Here is a 19,776-nt window from a genome sequence, read left to right as displayed (position 1 = left end):
CTTTTTTTATCTTTGAATCTTTTATTGGTTATATTCTTTTAAATAAATTAAAAGAATATAACCAATATAACTATTTTTAGGGCCTGAGCACTGACAGGGTGATGCCCTATTGAAATTGTAAGGATTATTATTATTGTTATTATTCAGGCTAATGAAATGGCTTTTTGAGGGCTTTAAAATGCTTAAATTATAATAATACAAAAACAACTAAACCTTGGGGTAGAGCGAAGGAAGAAGTGTTAAACTTTAAGAGCTGATTCAATTAAAGCTGCAGGGTGTAGAATTTAGTGACATCTTGTGGTGAATTGCATGTTGCATCTGAATATGAAGGAGAACCTGTTGTAAACTGTGGTGTAGTTTGTCAAGTATGGACAACCGTAAATGTTACTTCAAATGTGTTCTCTTCTATGAATATTTTTTTTACAATCCTGAATGCCGTTTTCCGCCCTCTCTTTTCATATCTCTCTCTCCTCCTGGACCATATGTATGTTTTTCAGCCACAGCGTCACCTCTGTGTGGCTGAGACAGCTGTTTTGACAGATGTGATGACAGGAGGGGTCAAACGAAGAGGCGAGAAAAATTCAGGGTCATGGACACAGATTAGTTTAAATTAACCCTTTACATGCAACATTATATATGCCTGTGTACTCTACTTCTTACAGATCAGGATTGAGGTATAGGAGCAGAAAAATGAACAGTCTTTCTGTCAGTAAATTCTTTCGCTGTCCTTCTCCGTTTTTATCTCTCTCATCATCGTTGCTGTCAGTCTTCCTCTCTTTCCATCACTCACTCCCTCAAATTATTTCTGACACTGTCTTCTTTCCCTCTTCACTCTCTCCTCTCCCTTCTCATTACTGCCTCCTCCTTCATCACTTTCTCTTTTTCCTTTCTTTCACCCCGTACGTGACTCTTGTACCCGTGCACTCATCTTTCATCTATCCTCATTTTCCTCTCTCTCTCTCTCTCTCTGCACTTTGAACCCTGCCCTTTACCCCACTCATCTCATTTTTCAATCTTCTTAAAAAATTTGCCTTTGCTGGAATAGAAAATACATAAGGTTTTCTTAAATAACACCTTTCCGCTTTGGTATAGTTATTTTATCCTGATTCTGAAGATGATTCGGATTAAAGGACATTTGCCCCGGGAGTCAGTCTGAGCTCATCGCAAAGGGAATTCCATTATGAAGTCGCTCTGATAGCTAAGGCTCGATCGCCCTTTGTAATGACAATGGAGAAGGTGGAACTCAGAGGTTTGCTTTTTAAATTACTTAATTACAACAATTCATCAATTACCTAATCAAAGTGTATACTGAAAAACTCATTTAAGATTTACATTAAATGTTCTAAGGCATATAGTCAAGAGTCAGACATTCTCAAATTTGACTTTAGAAACACATTTTCATTTTTTTACCAAACTCAGTAACGGGGTTTGTCTCTCCTGCGGTGAAGAGAGACAACAACACACAGAGACAGAGAAAAAGAGAGACGTCATTTTCAGAACTGTTCTGCTGTTCACTGCAGCCAGAGAATTCCTTGTCCAAACACAGCTGCTCCAGCCACATTGGATAAGCACCAAAGCTGAGAGAAGCTGCCTCCACAGAGCGGGAAGTGACACATATCCAAAAGGGATGTGAAGGATTTTTTTCTGTCTAATCTACTGCAACAATGAACTTCAATGACATGGAGCTGATATGCTCCAAAAGAGGGATTTTAAGTTGTAAGCAATGAGGCTCTCAGATATTGTACATTGAACAATGTGTCTACGGTGCCTTAAATCCTCTTCACAATGTTATCACAGTTAATAAAAAGCTGTTTGTGATTACCTTTGGTTTTCTTCCATGTGAAAAATGACCAAATCATGTGGCTGAGAGATGGTTGCGAGGAGATTTAGCTGTGATGCATTGTGGGTAAGATGAAAGTACAATCTATACTGTAGACACATCTTGTCATTGTCTATCTGAAAGTCTGCAGACGTGGTGTGTGGTTTATTTTTACTTCAAGAAAGGGTAAGAATGTGTTTTGATTTATCTGTCGCGCTGTCGTCTCCTGCCCATATAAATCTGAAGGTTTAGGGTGTGTTGTGTGACCTTTGAACTCTAATTCTGAATTAGCCAGGGACTGTCAAGAACAGGACCCTGACCTTTTTATCACAGTGGGAGTGGGACAGTAATTTTACACACAGACATGAAGGCACAAACACACTCACACACACACTCTCACACACACACACACACACACACAAACACACACACACACACACACACACACACAAATCAAACGAACAAACTAACTAACAAACTTGAAACATTGTTACTATACTGTACAGTATCTAGTATTTCATGGGGTTGAAAACACATGGCAGCCTGAGACATGTGCTCCTCCTGCATGACATTATGTCTCAGAGGAGGAATTTAAATTTTCGTATAATGTTAATATGTGATATAATGTATATATAAATATATATATACATTATATCGCATACGAAGTAAACATATAATAAAAATGACAATTATCTCATGCATATATTGCTTTATTTAGTAATAGTTCATTAGATTTCAGTAAAGTTTTTAACCTAACCTTACTTAAACATAAACCTGAAACTCAACCCAACCTCAGCTATTACATACCTAAACCTCATGCTAAATATAACCCTAACTACTACTTGCTCAATGCTAACCTTTAACTTAACCTTATATAACCCTTAACCTTAAACTAATGCCCAACCTTAAAACACATCTTTACATTAAAATATAGTGACTCTGTTATATAGGGATTTGATCTTCTCCCTCATATTGAAGAAAAGTCCCCATAATGTTGCTGTATAAATAGATCCAAGTACACACACACACACACACACACACACAGGTGACCTTACCTTCAACTGTCTCATTTCCTGACATGCAACTTGCACCAGGACCTTTGCCACCTGGACAGAATCTTTGTCTTCAGATGGGAGGAGGGTCAACACAGAGCAACTGTATAAAGAGACTTACAAACAATCTAGGTCAGAATTGCAGGTCTGTAATTGTGTAATCGGGCCCACATGCTCGATGTCTGCGGATCGTCTTTTCCGGCCTCTTATTTTCCTCATTCCTCAGAAACACCAACCCCTGCACAGAAACCCTTTGTGTTCAGGAGGTGTTTGAGGTTCATACTATCTTTAGTAATATCTATGTCAACTTCCCCATTGAGTTTATCTGTTCTGACAAAGCACCGATATCACTTCAGCTTTCACAGACGAACAACACCCTCTTCCTCTTTTCCATGATACTTAAACACAAAGACTTGTTTCCGTCCTCTGCTCTGCAAACTTCAAATTCCTAATTTAAATTCTCCCTTCATAATAAAATAGAGCTCTAAATGTTCATGGAACTGCAACGGTCACAATGCAGTTAAACCAACAGAGCAGCTGCCAAACTTTAAATAGAGTCTTACTTTGACAATGGGTCATTAATCACACCTGATGTTCCCACAGACACACCGAGTGGATTTGTTACTGCAGGTGACCACATGACGTTTTGTTTTTCTGACCCGTCAACTTCTGATCGAAGGCGACAGCCAACACCTACACCCTCGATGGTGTAATTCAACATAAACAGAAAGGCGGGCAAAAGAGTGTGGGCAATAGAAATAGAGCCTCTGACTGGAAGAAAGTATGAAGTGTTTTTCATTAAACGTTTCCTTTCTTGTGCAGAAACATCAGCAGGAGGCTGCAGGAAGTGTTAGCCGTTGGTGTGCCGGCCTTTCCAGGAAGTGTCCTGCACATTGTTTTTTAAATTACAGGGAAGTGAGACAGGACAGACCGAATGCTAACTGTATAAACATATGTCTGTGCTGCAAGGGATGTGTCCCCTCTAAAGCTGCTCAACGTCTTAACACTGAAAATAATGTGAAGCTAGGACAAAAACCTCATACATCATATTTTTGATAATATGTATTGTGACATGTTAAATGTGTGTAACTTTTCTTATCTAGTTACCATTTTGACGTTTAATTTAAGTGACACAGTATACAACTTTCACAGCCGGCACGGCATACACTGCTTCCAGGAATAGTCTGAACAAACACTGCCATCTATTGCTGCTCATTTGTAACCACAGCTGAAGTAGCCATTGTTGCTTTCTGTCTCTGTTCAATCATTTACATCTATTTATCCATCACATCTACAACTCCAGCATCAATCAGATGAAAATATCTAATAACATGTGTTTTTCTCAGAATGTCATCACAATAAAGTGTGATAATGAAACAAAGGAGATTAAAACGGACAACTTTTAAAACAGCATTGTGTCTATTAAAAGAAATAAAATGCAGGGGTGGCTGTGGATCAGGGAGTGAAGCGAGTCGTCCACTTATCAGAAGGTTTGGGTTCGATGTCCAGCTCTTCCAGTCAGAGGGTCCAAGTGCCATTGGGCAAGGTAGTGAACTCTAAATGTGGACCATCTGAAAAGTAAAAAAATCTATCAATGAATTACTGTTTGAAAATGATTTTGACTCATAGTGCAAATAGCTTTGAGTATATATTTTCTCCAAACCATATAATTGGTTTACTCATGATAATATTTGACCCCTCACCAGTTTAAATCTGGAATTGAATTTGAGTAATGAAAGAACTGAAAAATGACACTTTAATAAACCTGTGTATGGGGATTTAAATGTGATGTCTTTTCGGTTGGATGTGCTACATTCCATATCAGATGGGACTGGTGTTTGTGTTTTATTTGAAACAACCCAAACAATGGAAATAGCACAGTATAAATATAGTTGTAAGGACAGAGCTTGCCTCTGTTAACCTCTCTGCGGGATTACAATACGATTATTAAATTGAAATGCTGTGAGATTAAAAAAAAAGATAGGATTAAAGTGTCCATAGAGAGCAATTGACACACTTTTATTTTAATCAAACCACAAAGGACTGAAAGAAATCCCAAATTACAAACAGACAAGTCTTTTCACAGCTGAAATCTTAGCAGGAAAAAAACAATGTTTCTGGTAAAAATATAGCAACAACTCTGTTCAGCTCATGTGTCCCAGTAAAACATGACCGTGTGATAGTGAGCCAGCAATATCAAGACCCTACATCTGAAGCAGCTAAATGGAATTCAGCCGTTATTCATTTGATCTGATTTGTGCTTTTCCCACTGAGACATGTCTGCTGTGACAAAGGCCCACGAAGAACCACAGCAATTACAATCCAGCTTTAAATCAAGGTTTATGGAGGCTCATTCCGCCAAAAGTCAAAGTCATCGAAATTATGAGATTATATGAGTTATTCACTGATATAGTAATTCGAAATAATGGGATAGTATATCGAAATATAAGATAATGAATTGAAATCATGATAATAAGTCATTAATTTGAGATAGTAGGTCGTTACTTTGATAAACTCACTCATTATTTTCAGATTGTAAGTCATTTTTAGATTTTAAGATTTTTATTTACGAGATTGTAAGTCATTGTTTTAAGATTGTTAATTATAATTGTTAAATTTTAAGTCATTATTTTGAGTCAATAAGTAAGCATTGTATGATTGTGATTACTTTGAGTTAGTAGGTCCTCATATTCAGATTCTAAGGAATTATTTGCAGATTATTAATCGTTGTTTCTACATTTTAAGTGATTATTTTAAGAAAGTTACAATGACTGACACGATTAAACAAAGTGGCGCTAATCGGCTTCCACAGGCAGAGGCTTGTCCCGTTTTAGATATTTTTTAATTGGACACTTCAGAGTTGAGTCGCTAGGCGGCGCTTTCGCACCTTGACAAACTTCCGCCCTGGCCGGTGAAAGACGCTCCGGCAGCTTTGACTCTGAAACTCTCCATCCAGCGACTCAGTCTCCTCATCGGCGCGCACTGGCACGCACGGATCCACCGGAGCGCACAGCCAGAGGAACAGCGGGGGGAATGGACTCCTCTGCACCCGGACCAGAGGACCGCAGATCTGGGGTTTGATGGGAGGACGGAAGCAGGAGCTGAGGGCATGGTGATGAAGAGGAGGATGCTGAAGGTAGCGGTTTGATTCCTGCCTTTACGCAGGGTGGAGAGGTGGTCCACCGCCTGGCAGCAGCATTTAATCCGCTTGTCGGGAGGAGCAGGGAAAGCCCTGCCCAGACTCCGAGAGAGAGAGAGAGAGAGAAAGAGAAAGAAGGAGAGAGAGAGAGAGAGAGAGAGTTAAAGTGGAGAGAGTTGACTGGAGGACTCAGTGACTGCTGCTCCACTTCCCACCATGAGTGGACCGACTAATGGTAAGAAATGGGTGTGTGTGTGCATGTGTGTGTCTGTGTCTATACATGTGTCATACGTGTGTGTAGATGATGGTGGGTAATGTGTAGGTGTTCATATGTATGTGTGTGTGTGTGTGCACTTCTGCCTAATCAATACCACAGTGTCCTGGGAGGGTTTAAACTGAAGTAGACATAAACAGCCCTTCACTGAGGTTATTGATCACTGGCTCGCTTATTGACACTGTATTTCATCATGTCATTAGCGAGCTCCCTGTCAATGAAGGTTAGAGACACAGGTCGGTTTTGTGTATCCCTAGATGTCAACGTGTGTCAGTTCTGTCGTGCAGGATCTGATGTGTGTGTTACTAAGCATGGATCCATGAATATTTCTTTAATGAGGAAATCCCCCCCCCCCCCTCCCTTACACAAACCAGTCAATCTCATTCTGTTAAAGTAACCAAATATGCAACATTCAGATGAATCAGTTATTTGTGATCAATAAAAGTCAGAAAAGTGAGAGAGCTGCTCAGGTATGTGTGATGAAAGGGAAGAAGCCTGCTGCTCTTTGATAGCCGGATGACAAAGGAGCTCATCCTTTGGTTGACGCTGTGCAGGGGAGATTTTAAAATACTTCAACATCCAATCTTAGACGGTTTTTTAATCGATGCGGAACCACTAAATCCCAAAATGCATTTCCCCCAAATCAGGAACCAAGTGGCTGAGCAGAACCATGCTTCGATCCAGCTTCTCTTCCAAGCAGCCGTTTAGCTTCATACATCCCAACAAAGCAAGATATGTAGGACATTAATATTCATGTGTCAGTGTCGCTGTTCAATCACAAGCATGTAAAGCGCAGCGGAGGAGTCCCCCAGCTGAGCCACTGTAACCCCCGAGAATCTGCAATGGAAGAGAAGGGGATTATCGTTCAGGCCGACTGGCTTGGGTGACACCAGGGGAGAGAGCTTATTGGTTTTTATCCAGGCTGTTTATCCACGAGGTCAAAGGTCAGAATGAATATGCGACTCTGCCAACGCTGCAGAATAAATGGCTCATTTGACTTTGGGGCCATTTGAGAGAGAATGGTAAGGAAACAAGAGGCGGGATTAAATTATAACGATTTAATTTTCCAGTCTTTGAAAAATCTAATCAGCTGGGTCTGCGATGTTGGCTCTTCTGAACTTGACAACACAAAGATGATGATGTTGACGTGGTGATGATGATGATGTTGACGTGGTGATGATGATGATGAAAGGTACATTTCAAAAGTCGGAAGAGAGCAACAGAGAAAGAAACAATCTCGGAAGAAAAGTAATACAAATATGTGAAAAAAGGACAATACCCACACAAAAACACACTTCATGCTAAAACTGCATGTTTTTAATCAATTCCATGAACACAAACATAAAACATTTAGGATGACTATTAATAACACCCACGCACATGCGAACACACACACACACACACACACACACACACACACACACACAGGTGGCTCAGATTTTTCTCTGTCTGTGGTTCCAGTCTTTGTGCAGCCATCTGGCTACAGGACCAATGCCAGCTTCTGTGGCACGTGTGTACTTAGACCTAGACACACGCGCACACACACAGACACACACAGACAGACACACACACACACACACACACACACACCCACACACAGATGATACGATTTGTTAGGAAACATCTAAGTCCTAGTTTTACCTTTTTATTTCTCCTGACATTTATAGATCCACAACTCTCTGTGTCTCTCGTGCTGCTCTCCCGCAGCTTAACCTCCTGACATGTTAAGTTTACTATATGATTGAATAATACTCTGGGAAGCTGCAGCATTAAGTGTAAACATCTCTGAGCCGAGCAGAACGCGGCAGAATTATTGCTCAGATTTTGGTGCGTGATGGGTACAGCCAACTGTTGCCGTGAATCAAATCCATCACTCAGACAGGCGGCGTAAAGAAGTCCTTGTTTCACTAAGAGGGATTTGACCAGTTTCACAAGTGAGGATGGACGAGGTGTAATCCCTGGACGGCCTCGCTGTGCCCTTCTCTGCCCGGCTGGTGTGACTTTGTCTGTCATGTACGTGTCGTGTGTTTCAGGATGCAAAGCTTTATTGACATATGCCCAGTTAAAAAACAAATGTGGCAGCGTAAGATAAGCAAACTTAATAATAACAGAGCACCATCCACCACTATGATGAAACACAAGATTCTCAAAGACCTCACAAACACAGACACACACGCACACACACAAGCACACACATACAGACACACACACGTATAAATATGTTAAGTGAAGTAGTTATAACTGAAAAACTGTGTTACAATGATTGAATACATTTAGATGTGTAGTAAAGTACACGTCTGTATTTCGCACACTGACGGCCGTGAGCAGTTCGATCTGTCGCTTGTTTGTCTTTGTGTTTCTACGCGTCGCTCTGGAAACACTCTGGTGTAAGACCTGCTCTCTCCTCGCCCGGCACGGTGACAGACTGTCCACGAGCCTCCACTGTTCACAAAGTCAATTACTGAGCCGTGTTCATCTCCTCTAAACCTTCAGCAGACAGCGAATCTGATTATTGTGTTTGTGTGTGTTCACCTTCATGTTACTTTGTGCTTCTTTTCCGTTGTTTCTTGAGGATGAGGAAAAACTCATTCAAGTAAAATAATATTTTGTTAACTTGTGGATGGGATTTGTTTCTACCTAATATCTAAGACAAACCAGCAGCTTGTTTTCCCACATTCATTATACATTAAAGCTTTTGCGTGGCTGTCACATTTGTGTAACACATGAGGGAAAAGATGCGTCTGATCTCTCTTATCTTTCTGAAGCAGTCGCTCCATGTTTTCTTTTTCATCAGGCTTTGATCAGTTGTTGGGTTAAGGCCTGAATAAAAAGACAGCACCTGACATGTTTTTCATCCTCCGCTCCCAACAGTTCAGTACCAGTCTGGTCTTTATGGAGGAAACAACAACAGCAGCTCGCCGCTCTCCAGCCGGGGAAACTCGCCCATCGTGTGCGAGCGCTGCGGGGAGGTGTGTCGCGGCGAGGTCGTGCGCGTCAAGAACACACACTTCCACGTTCAGTGCTTCACGTGCCAAGGTAAAAAGAAAAACTCTCCACACACCTACACACACACAAACATGCTTCCTTGATCACACATATCTCCATCCTCACACACAGCTTCAGTCAGTCTTGGTCTAATACGCAGGTTTTCATGTGTTGCTTCCACCCACTCAAATGTACTTGATTGACTATAAAATAATAATCAGTTGTCAATCAAGAAAGAGCCAGCACAACGGAATCAGTGATGATTTCTGTGTTCTCTGAAATAGAAACTGAGTGATGACTTTACCAGGTTCAAAGCCCATCACAAAGTACAAGAAGAAAAGACTTTCAGATGGCACAGAAGTATCAGCAATTGCTGTCATCGGTAGCAAGAGGGGACATGGGACACTCCTCAGTGAAGATCTTTGATCCTTCCAACATTAGAGGAATTATAGTTTTGTTTAAAAATTCCAACATAAGCAGCGTGGTCAAGTGTCTGCTGCTGTGGTGCAGTGATTTCGGGGGCATCTGATCGACAGGCTTATTGCGGCTATCATCCATCATCTTGTTTGGGTAAAGTCACATGTTCAGAAAGGTCTTCAGTGTCCAAGCTGTGGCAGGCGAACTTAGTTTGATGAACAGTTTAATATCTCAGGGACACAAGATAAATCTGAAGGGTCCTGAGGTGATTAGAGGAAAGATTTAAGTTTTCAGTTTCTGGACTTTTTCTCTAATCTTTGATTCAGTGACGTCTGAAATGTGGCCTCAGCTACTCACTGCTTTTTGTAAGATGTCATAAGCCTTCGAGATTGAAAACCAATAGTTTGACTTTTAGCAATGATTTGTGTTTAAAAAGCTAATCACATCATCCAGTGTGTCAAATTAGTCGTAAAAGTAACTTTACTGAAGATGTCAAATGTATTGGAGAAGAAATAATAGCTAAAACATGGAATTTGAAGATTTCTTTATTTTCATGCATGTCCATCTGGTTTCATGTGCAAACACACACACACCCACAGTGAGTATTTGTGTCCACCAGTGAGCAGGTGGGACAGCACGCACCAGTCGAGGTCTGGAGTCAGCAGCTAGCGTAGCAGTGCAGTCAGCAGGTTTTTTCCTCAGCTCGTAGTCAGACTCCAACCAGCTAACCTCCTTTCACAGGCCGAGACCCCTACAGTCCCAAAGAGCTGCAGGAAAACACAGTTTGAATGAGTGACTTTAACCGTTCGCTGAATGGAGTCCCTCCTTCCCCTCAGACGGGACACAAGCCCGATTTATTGACGGAAGAGTTCTCTCTTTGATATTAAAGTATTTATTATTATGGACAATTGATCTTGCAAAGTAAGCTTAATGACTTTTAGCTAATGGACTGCTGGGCTGAGCAGACGTCAGCTGATGAAGTGGACAAGAATCAAATCGTCAGCTTTTAGTACACAGTGTGTGTGTGTGTGTGTGTGTGTGTGTGTGTGTGTGTGTGTGTGTGTCTGTGTTTTCTCATCTGCTCATTATCTTTTCCTCTCCCGTTCCTCTCCCTCTTTGTTGTTTTCTTCTCTCACATTCTTCTTCTTTGTTTTTGTCCGGAATGTCAGAGAGTTACAGTGCATCGTTGTTTGTTAAACAGTGTAATCTCCTGCGAAAATGTGGCCATTTGGAAGTAAAAATGTTTTGGGGGGGATAAGGAGAGAAGAGAGAAGCGAGATAAATTATGTTGTGGAGCTGCAGTATCACGGTCCCTCCGATACAAGCCAATCACGAGTCACTCAACGGTCAATAATGATGTGACACCCTATTGTTGGTGTTAAATAACTAATTAAAACTAAATTTACTGGAAAGATTCACACTTCAAAGTAAATTTGTGCTATAAGAACGACCTGAAATGACAGAAACCATCTTTGATGTTTACGTTGATGTCCCATCCACTCACCTGGAGGAGGCACAGTTTGGGACCTCCACTGCAGCCAGCCAACAGGGGGCGATGTAGATAATTTGGCTTCACTTTTGTGTGACTGTCAGGTCGTCCATCTTTGAGCCCAGTCTGTGAGGTTGATAGATAAGATGGCAGCTCGCCCCGAGCCCATCAGGTCGGGTTTGGATCAGGCTTGATCACGTTGGCCTGGCTGTTTACTTTTACACTGCACATGACTGTAATTGGGGAAAACATGGGGTTTGTTTTTGGGTTCGGACACAAAAACAAAACGCCTGTCGGTTTCATGTCAACCATTGGTAAATTTTCTCTCGTGGGCCGAAGCTTCAAATTGAAAACTGCAGTTTGAAACGTACTGGACTTAGATTTACTTGTGTCCTAAAACATATAATGAACATCCTCGATATGATTATAATTGATACATGAGCTTTGAGGATTTTTAACGAATTTTAATCCAAAGATATCAGCTTCAGTCCCCATAGGATGAACCACACTGACTTTTCAAACTGATGACTGTTGTAGTTTTTCACGGAACGTTTCAACAACTTTGTTTCCTGTCAGAGCAATAAGAAAAAATGCAGAAAGGCGTGGCAATTCCATTTTCAACAAGGCTGATCACTCAGAAGACAAAGAGAAAAGCAGCTCTGTAAATAATATCTTTCTGCTCTCATAAAAATCTCATAAAATATGGAGGATCTTTATTTATTCGACCTCATTCCAAAGTGAATAATGTCGGTTTTAGGATTTTCAGCTTCATGTATCTGCTTGTACGTAGTCGTTTCTCATCAGTTTGATGGACGGACTCTTATGCCTCACAATTAAAAACCCAATTTTCTATCTGTTCTAACATTGTGGCCAAAATCCATAACGTGTCACAGAAATGAACCAGTGTAATCCCTCCGTTAGAATATTGGCTGGTTACACTTCCCATTCTATCATTAACCCCCCCCCCCCCCTCCCCCGGCCCCTTGCTGCCTGCGCCCATCCTGTTCACACTCATGCAAATGCTGAGAAGCCACAGCAAGGAAATCCATCCCATGTTGATGATGCGAATAAATGAGGGGAAGACAGTGACAGGACGGCAGACGTGTGCTGGACGGACAGATCGATAGCCTCATTGATACGTCCCCCGGGTCCCCCTGTCTCTCCTCCTCTTCCTCCACATCCTCATCCCCTCACTTTGCTGTCTGCTTCCCTCTCTCCTCACACATGATGCTCTCTCGCTCTTCAGCTTCCTCTAATCTGTCCCCTGACTCCCGTCTTGCTTTTCTTCTCTTTTCTCCCTGCCTCTACTCAGCCTCATGTCTAACATAATCCTTCCCCTCTTCTCTCCTCTCCCGTCTCTTTTTTTTCCACCCTGGAAATTGAGCCATGTACATCATCCAAGACCTTACAGTGTCTCTTCTGCAAAAGAACAACTTCGGTCACGGCTGGAAAAATAGGACAAACGCTTCAATTCGTCTGATTCGCACGGTGCATCAAAACGTTTCATGAGCCATTTTGCAATAAAATGAGTCTATTATTCTATCCAAATTCAAGCCCTAATTTTAAAGACTTTTTTGAGCTCATTTTGTTCATTAAAGTAAAGTATTCACACCAATACATTTGGATGGATTGTACAACTGATGCTTCACCTTCACCTAACATAGGTTGACTTGGAGGCCTGACCCATAAGGGCCTTAATCGAGGAACATTCCTCCACCAAAGACCAACACTCCCCTTGTGGAACCACATTTAAATTCACTAGATCCAGATTTTAATTTGAATCTGCACCAAATTCGCACACACACATAACTTTCAGTCTCCTTATGTTCGATGGGTTCTTGCCTGGACCTTGCTCCACCCATCCACTAATCTTCATGGAAATCGGTTGAGCAGTGTGTGTCTGTGTGTGTGTTTTATCAGCATTAGCCATACAGGCAGTCACGGATGAACTGGCATTTTCTTCTGAAGAGACTTCAAGGACAAACTGTGCAGCAGCAGCTTCTGCATCAGCTCGGCTGTGGAGCACTTTCCTTTTGTGTGTGTCTTTTCTTAAGCATTTTCACAAGTGAGCTGGTGTTCTTCTATGTGCATGTTTGTTTTTACTGTGTCTCTGGGAGCTAAATCAGGAGGATGAGACGGAGACAGCCACCGTGTGTGTGTGTTTCTGGTTGTGTGTGTGTGTGTGTGTGTGTGTTTGTGTTTCTGGTTGTGTGTGTGTGTGTGTGTGTTTCTGGTTGTGTGTGTGTGTGTGTGTGTGTGTGTGTGTGTTTGTGTGTCAGGCCTCCAGGAGTTTTCAACCATCTATCTTCATTTATATCACTCTTTCTTAAATCTGTTCTTCCTGCGCGTATGTCTTTCTTCAACCCCCCTGACCCTTTGCTTCAGCCGCTGGCAGTGAACAAAAGAATCATTAGCTGCTGTCTTTCTGCCAACTGTGTGTGTGTTTATGCATTTGTGTCCAGGCATCAAGCACTTCCATCAAGTAGGCTACAAATCAATGTTCACAGTTGAAAAGTATTTAAATACTTCACTTCCTCCGGTTAGCCGCGGCTGAACCTGCACCCTGACGTGCAGCAGGAAGGGAAAGTAGAGAGTCTGGTGGAGAATTAAACTGGTGGAGCAAAAAGTGAAGAAGGGAGAAAAGACTGGAATGAAGGGGTAAGATTTGTACATCAAGCTTGGGCTGAAAAAATAAAAAAAATATCGCTCTGGGAAATTCCTTTTTTGCTATGAAAGCTTGCATTGACTGAAAAGGTTAGAAAAATATGGATGGCGTGTAAATTATTAGTAAATCAACATCTAATGTGCGAAGGCCTTAAATATAAAGAACAAGAAAAGCTCGGTCTTATCAAGGATTTGCCTGATGTCTCTTTCTTTTCTCCTCTTTAAAAGGACCACAGCTCTCTGATTCGTTACCGTTTATCAGATTTATAGACTTTATTACAGACATTTTGAGGGCGGGAGCAGCACAGATGGGACTAATAACATTATCAGTGGCTGCTGCAGACTCCAGTTTACGACTGAGCAGTTTCTCCATCCTTAAACTTCACATGTGAATCTGAAGTGGCTTGAACTCATTCCCGGGAAATTTCCTTTGATGTTTCTTATTCTGTCTGGTGAGAATAATAAGTCGTAGAAGTCGGAGGTCCCCTCAGTCGCCCTGAGGAGCCCTGTGTGGTCACTGAGGCCGTCTCGCTGGTGTCTGGCTGAACTGCACAGAAAGACAGCGTGGAGCCTGACTCTCTGAAAGATTGCACATGCTCATATAAACAAGTCTACCACCAGATCTACTGTCGACAAGAGGAAAACACCTGTGATTTACACACAAGAGGCTGAATTCACTTTAATACAAGAATATTAAACACATCTTGATAATAGTTAATCACTGGTGATCTTGTTGTGGCTGGTTAGACTTTATCTGCTGTGTCTGCACAGGAGCCGTCTGGGTTTCTGGCGTATCAGCAGAATAGAGCAGACACCAAATGTAGAAATTCCTCAGAGCTCGGGACAACAGATGGGGCCAGGGAAGGTCAGGGGGAGGTCACTTGAGGGTGAGAAGGTCACACTTAAGGTCACAGAAAGTGACATTTCTTTGCTATTTTAACATTAAGCTCAAGACGGTGAGTTCAAGTGGCTGCGGGAAGATTTGTCCCATGAGGGACTGAGCTGTCATGGGACCGGGAGGAGTAATGGATGTTGGCAGGAAGACAACTCCTCATTTATATTCTGAGATTCTCTGCGCTGACATTTTCTGCTCCTTCTATTGTAATTACACTGTAAATCCGTGACATGAAATCTTAAGTTTAATGAAATACATTTAGGGGTTGGAGACAAATCTTGTTGACTTTGCATTTAGTGAAGTTCTTGACAGGTCAAATGGTTTTAAGAGCAGCTTTGATCGGATCGTATGACTTCATGTTCTTACATATATTACGGGCCGGTCTATCATTTGTGGAAGTGGATTGTGGGAATAACCCCCGACATTTTGGGGTAAATCACTCTCCATGTACTTCTTGTCCTAAAGAAAAAGCCTCTGTACAGTTCTTGATGAGAATTTTATAAGTTTAAAGTTATTATCAATATCATATTAAAGCACTTGTTAATGGACTACATTTATCTAGAGCTTTACTGGTCCACTCAAAATGCTTTACAGTTTAAGTCACATTCACCCGCTCACACACACACACCTTCTAACAACGCCATTATGGTGTTTCTTTATTCACACATTGTCAGCACGGTGGTCGCAGGCAATTTCGGGGCTCAGTGTCTTGCTCAAGGACACTTCAACATCCCAAGTGGGAATCGTACCACCAACCATCTGGTGAGTGGATGACCTGCTGTACCCCCTGAGCCACACTCATCAGACTCATAAACCATGCTGTTTGAAGCTGCACTCCAGCATGTTAGTACCCTGTCTAATTAATTTAGATGCGACAATGCTTATGCTAAATTAAATAATTAGAACGTCCTTACCTGTGCAGATCTTTAGCACAAAGCATTGGACTGTTGATGTCCATACATCCATCATACCCTCAAAGATCACCCATTTATCCTGCGGTTCCTGTTTGTCTCTATCAAATTTAATGGCCGTCCATTGAGACATTTCACTTCAAACCACAAATGTGAACTTCATGGTGGCGCCCAAAAATTAAGGCTTCATCCTCTGTGGACTGTGAATTTCATGGCAATCAAACTGAGATATTTTAATCTGGATGAAAGTGATGGATTAAAAGAACAGCTGACATTGACATCCCTAGAGCCAAGCAGTGAACATGGCTAATAAGACTAGACCAACAAAAGAACACCAGTTTTAAGTACAGAAGCTCACCAGGGAGAAGCAAAGTATAGCAAAACTATATTAAAGATTAGCCTACTTTATGGTCTGTGTTATTAAAATCCAAATATTGAAAATGACTCAGACGAAAATTAAAGCATGTAAATTCCCATACAAGGATCGTAAGGTCTCTAAGGGACAGTTATTTTAAATTTGGCCTGTGAATTTAAGTCTGAACATCCCAGAGGTCCCTGTAGAGAGGCCAGGTCTGGACAGCTCCCTCTCTTTCCTGCTCTCCTCCACATCTTAATAGTTTCCCACTCAGAGATGAACGTGTGAACGCTATCAGCAGGGTGTGAAAGGACCCGGCTACACCATCCTCAAGTGTGAGCATGTAAGTTAGAGACAGAGACACTTAAAAGCGAGATTGTGTACTGTTTGTGGGTTCGCATATATGGTGTTGTCATAGCTGGTTAAAAGAATCACAACACAGACGCTGTTATCTGAATGACACTGTACTCAGTAGAGCGTATACCTTAGTTAAGGCCCCAATCAAACTACGTTCAGATCCACTAAATCCAGATTTCTATTCGGATCAAACTCCAAACAATTACAGATTCAGTCCCCTAAATATGCCAGTTTTTTTCAACAAGATCCAGAAATGACTCCATAGGAAATTAGTAATAATGTCAAAATATATATATTTTCGGGCAACGTTAAATAAATTGAAAAATGTCCGTTGACCAAGTTTTGTGGATGTCTGTTCTGTAGATGTTGTGTAATCCTGCTGACAAACAGCACTCAGGCTTTTATACCCAAAAGAACATAGGATACATGTCAAATATTTATTATACCACTCTGTGAACAGCTTTAGTCTCAGGCAGACTGACAATGATTCAAAGATGCACTTTGAAGATCAGAGACAGGAGACAAAGAAAAACAAAATACTGTCAGTATTTCTCAAGTTTCAGATTTTATTGTATGAAAAAGGATTTATCTTCTTTAAGCCAACTAAATTATGAGAAGATAATTAAACTATAAAATATAAGGATTGACATAAGCATTATGTCTGTGTTGGAAAATCCCATCAAAACTACGTCTGATCTCTGTCATAGGTGAAAAACTACCAGTTCAAATAAGTCAGGATTCTGCAGGACCTGTTTGTTTAGTTTTCTGGTTTGAAAACAGAGTAAAATGATGGTTAAGAGAAAACCAGCCACTCGGGCTTATGTCTAAGCATGATACAGGGAACCCTTCTCATGGGTTCAACTCAAGCAGGCTCGACAGCTGCAGCGCTGCCTTCACAGGTCTCTCCAAGAGTCAATCAGACAGTTACTGCTAATTCAGAGAAGCTGCACGAGTCCTCACAAAGACCGAGCACGTGAATCCAATCCCACCAGTTCTCCTTACCTTTACACAGGCTCCCTGGGCAGAGATGTTCTCCAGCTGAACTAAAAGCTTTCTGTTTGTCACAACCTTGTATTTATGTTAATATATTGCACATCACTGTAGCTGGTCTGTAGTTTTTTTAAGAGTTCTTTAATAACAAATTATAGCTAAATTTTATTCTTTCGAATCATATTTGTGTTTCTTTTTATTTGGTCTTTCCCTTTTATGCCTCATGTAAAACATTTTGATTTGCCACTCTGTTGAAAGGAGCTGTACAGATTAAGTCACCTGGCCTTGGTTCTCTGCCTGCTCTGTTTATCACGTACTGTTTATCAAGGGGGCTTTTGGCTATGGGGGCATTTGTTACTTACTTTGCTAATTACAGTGATAAAATGATGCAGTGAGCAGAGGCAGCATGCTAATATGGGAATGTCGGCTTGCCTGGGTCAGCGGCTCTCTATCGTGGTGCCTTATTGGTGTGTTTCTTACTATATCTCTGCTATGAAGCTACATTTATCTGTGCTGCTATTTTAGCTTTGCACAGTATTCCAGTCTAAGTGCAATAACCGACTTCACTTTGGTGAAGTGTCAACACCTTTGCCCCTCTAGCATGTATCTAAGTGTAATATATATATGTTATGTTATTTATTGTATTTTCTATTGCTAAATAGCATGTGTGTATTTGTTTCAGTTGTCGTGTAGGAGCTGTGTGTGTGTATGTCTATTTTTTACTTCCAAAAGCACCATCAGGAGCAGGTTTTCTTAAAATCCATGTAAAATTACAAGAAGGAAACTAAAAGTAAACACAACATGATTCCATGATTTGGATTAATCATGTGTGCCACTGTGCCTATACCACAGGAGCTTTGAAAAGAAATTCAATTCACTTAAATGTATCTTTATGGCTCCTATAGATAAATAAGGTAGGCATTTCCACTGCTTGTCTTCCTCTACAGTCTCTCTCTCTCTCTTTGTGTGTATGTGTGTGTGTGTGTGTCTGAGACACTTAACACACAAACCCGGATCAGATCCATTCACTCCACTGGGTTTAGAGCCATTAGCTTAATTAGGGGCCAGACATTCAGTTCATTGTCAGATATCTTGATCCATTGTCTGCCTTTCAGACATCTAACCCACACACACACACACACACACACACACACACACACACACACACACACACACACACACACACACACACACACACACACACATACACACAGGTTATATCATGGTACCATTCTGCAGTTTATACCTGCCACTGACTGGTCCTGTACACCGCAGATCACATCCCAGTGCCAGTCATGTTTTGACTGGTTTGGAGCTGAGTGGGTAAACATGGCATCAGTGATTTGATTCATGTCTGGGACTTAACGTGATAGAAATCATTGCAGTGGTGGCATCATAAGAGGATTTATCCCTTAGTTGTGGTCATCACCACATGTCGCACACTGTGCCACATTTTGGAAAAACGCAACTGATGGGAGGGAAGAGGAACCTCCTGCCCCCCCGACAGCTGAAGCAAATCATCGCTCATCTCCTTTTAAAGTGCCTATAACCACCGAGCTCAGCAGAGGCCTCCTCACCCTCAGCTCAGCAGGGGCAGAAGCAATCATTTGCCTGAGAGACTTTGAATCTGCTGAATAAAAGCCATCCATCATGCGCTCAGTATATACAGTGTAGTTAACACAGTGTGCGCATCCGTGTGCACTCAGGACTCAGGAGTCTCTTCACCTGGACATGTATCAAACAACAGCCTCCATACACACACATTAAATTGCATAGTGTGTAAACATGCTCAGAAAAAACAGCTGTAATCTTTAATCCATATAATACTGTGTATGTATATATATATATATGTGTGTATGCATGGGAACCATAACATAATGTATAAATTAACAGATTAGATGGTTACTGGTCTAATCCCCAAAGATTATAGTATTAACCCTTTAGAGGTCAGACGGGACAACAGATTGCGCTCTCCACAACCCCACCCCTTCCACACACACACACGCACACACACACACACACACATGCACACACACACACACACACACACACAAACACACACAAACACACACAAACACACACACACACACACACACACCAACCATGTTTTCTACCTACCCTCAATCCAGAAGGTGAAACCTTGTGTTAAGTGGATTAATACTGGTGTTCGTGACAGGACAGCAGACTGACAACTCAAGTTTCACAATATATAGTATTGTGAAACTTATACTATGATTACGTATAGTATATATGTAATCATATAAAATAGTAAGGATTGTTTCAGAGGACTTTTGGGGCCCCAGACAAAAGGGCCCCTCAAGTTGACTGGCCCACCAAAGAAACACTTGATACATGATAGTCTTCAACCAAACCTCTGAGATTAAAAAGCTTTTTGCAGAAAGTTATATTTGCACATGGTCTGGAAAGGG

General features: G+C 41.4%; 1 protein-coding gene across 1 annotated transcript in view; it reads left to right on the top strand.

The window, feature by feature from the left end:
- The first annotated feature begins 6,144 nt into the window (after positions 1–6,144).
- Positions 6,145–19,776, top strand: part of LOC133969177 (actin-binding LIM protein 3-like) — a 39,765-nt gene continuing 26,133 nt past the window's right edge. The window contains exons 1-2 of the mRNA XM_062405470.1: positions 6,145–6,245; positions 9,156–9,320. Coding sequence (XP_062261454.1) covers positions 6,227–6,245; positions 9,156–9,320 — 184 coding nt within the window. The 5' untranslated portion in view covers positions 6,145–6,226. The remainder of the gene's footprint in view (positions 6,246–9,155; positions 9,321–19,776) is intronic.

This window comes from Platichthys flesus, chromosome 15, assembly GCF_949316205.1.
Source record: "Platichthys flesus chromosome 15, fPlaFle2.1, whole genome shotgun sequence".
In the NCBI taxonomy this organism is placed as follows: Eukaryota; Metazoa; Chordata; class Actinopteri; order Pleuronectiformes; family Pleuronectidae; genus Platichthys; species Platichthys flesus.
The sequence above is the reverse complement of the archived record's forward strand: the minus strand, read 5'-3'. Positions and strand labels throughout refer to the sequence as shown.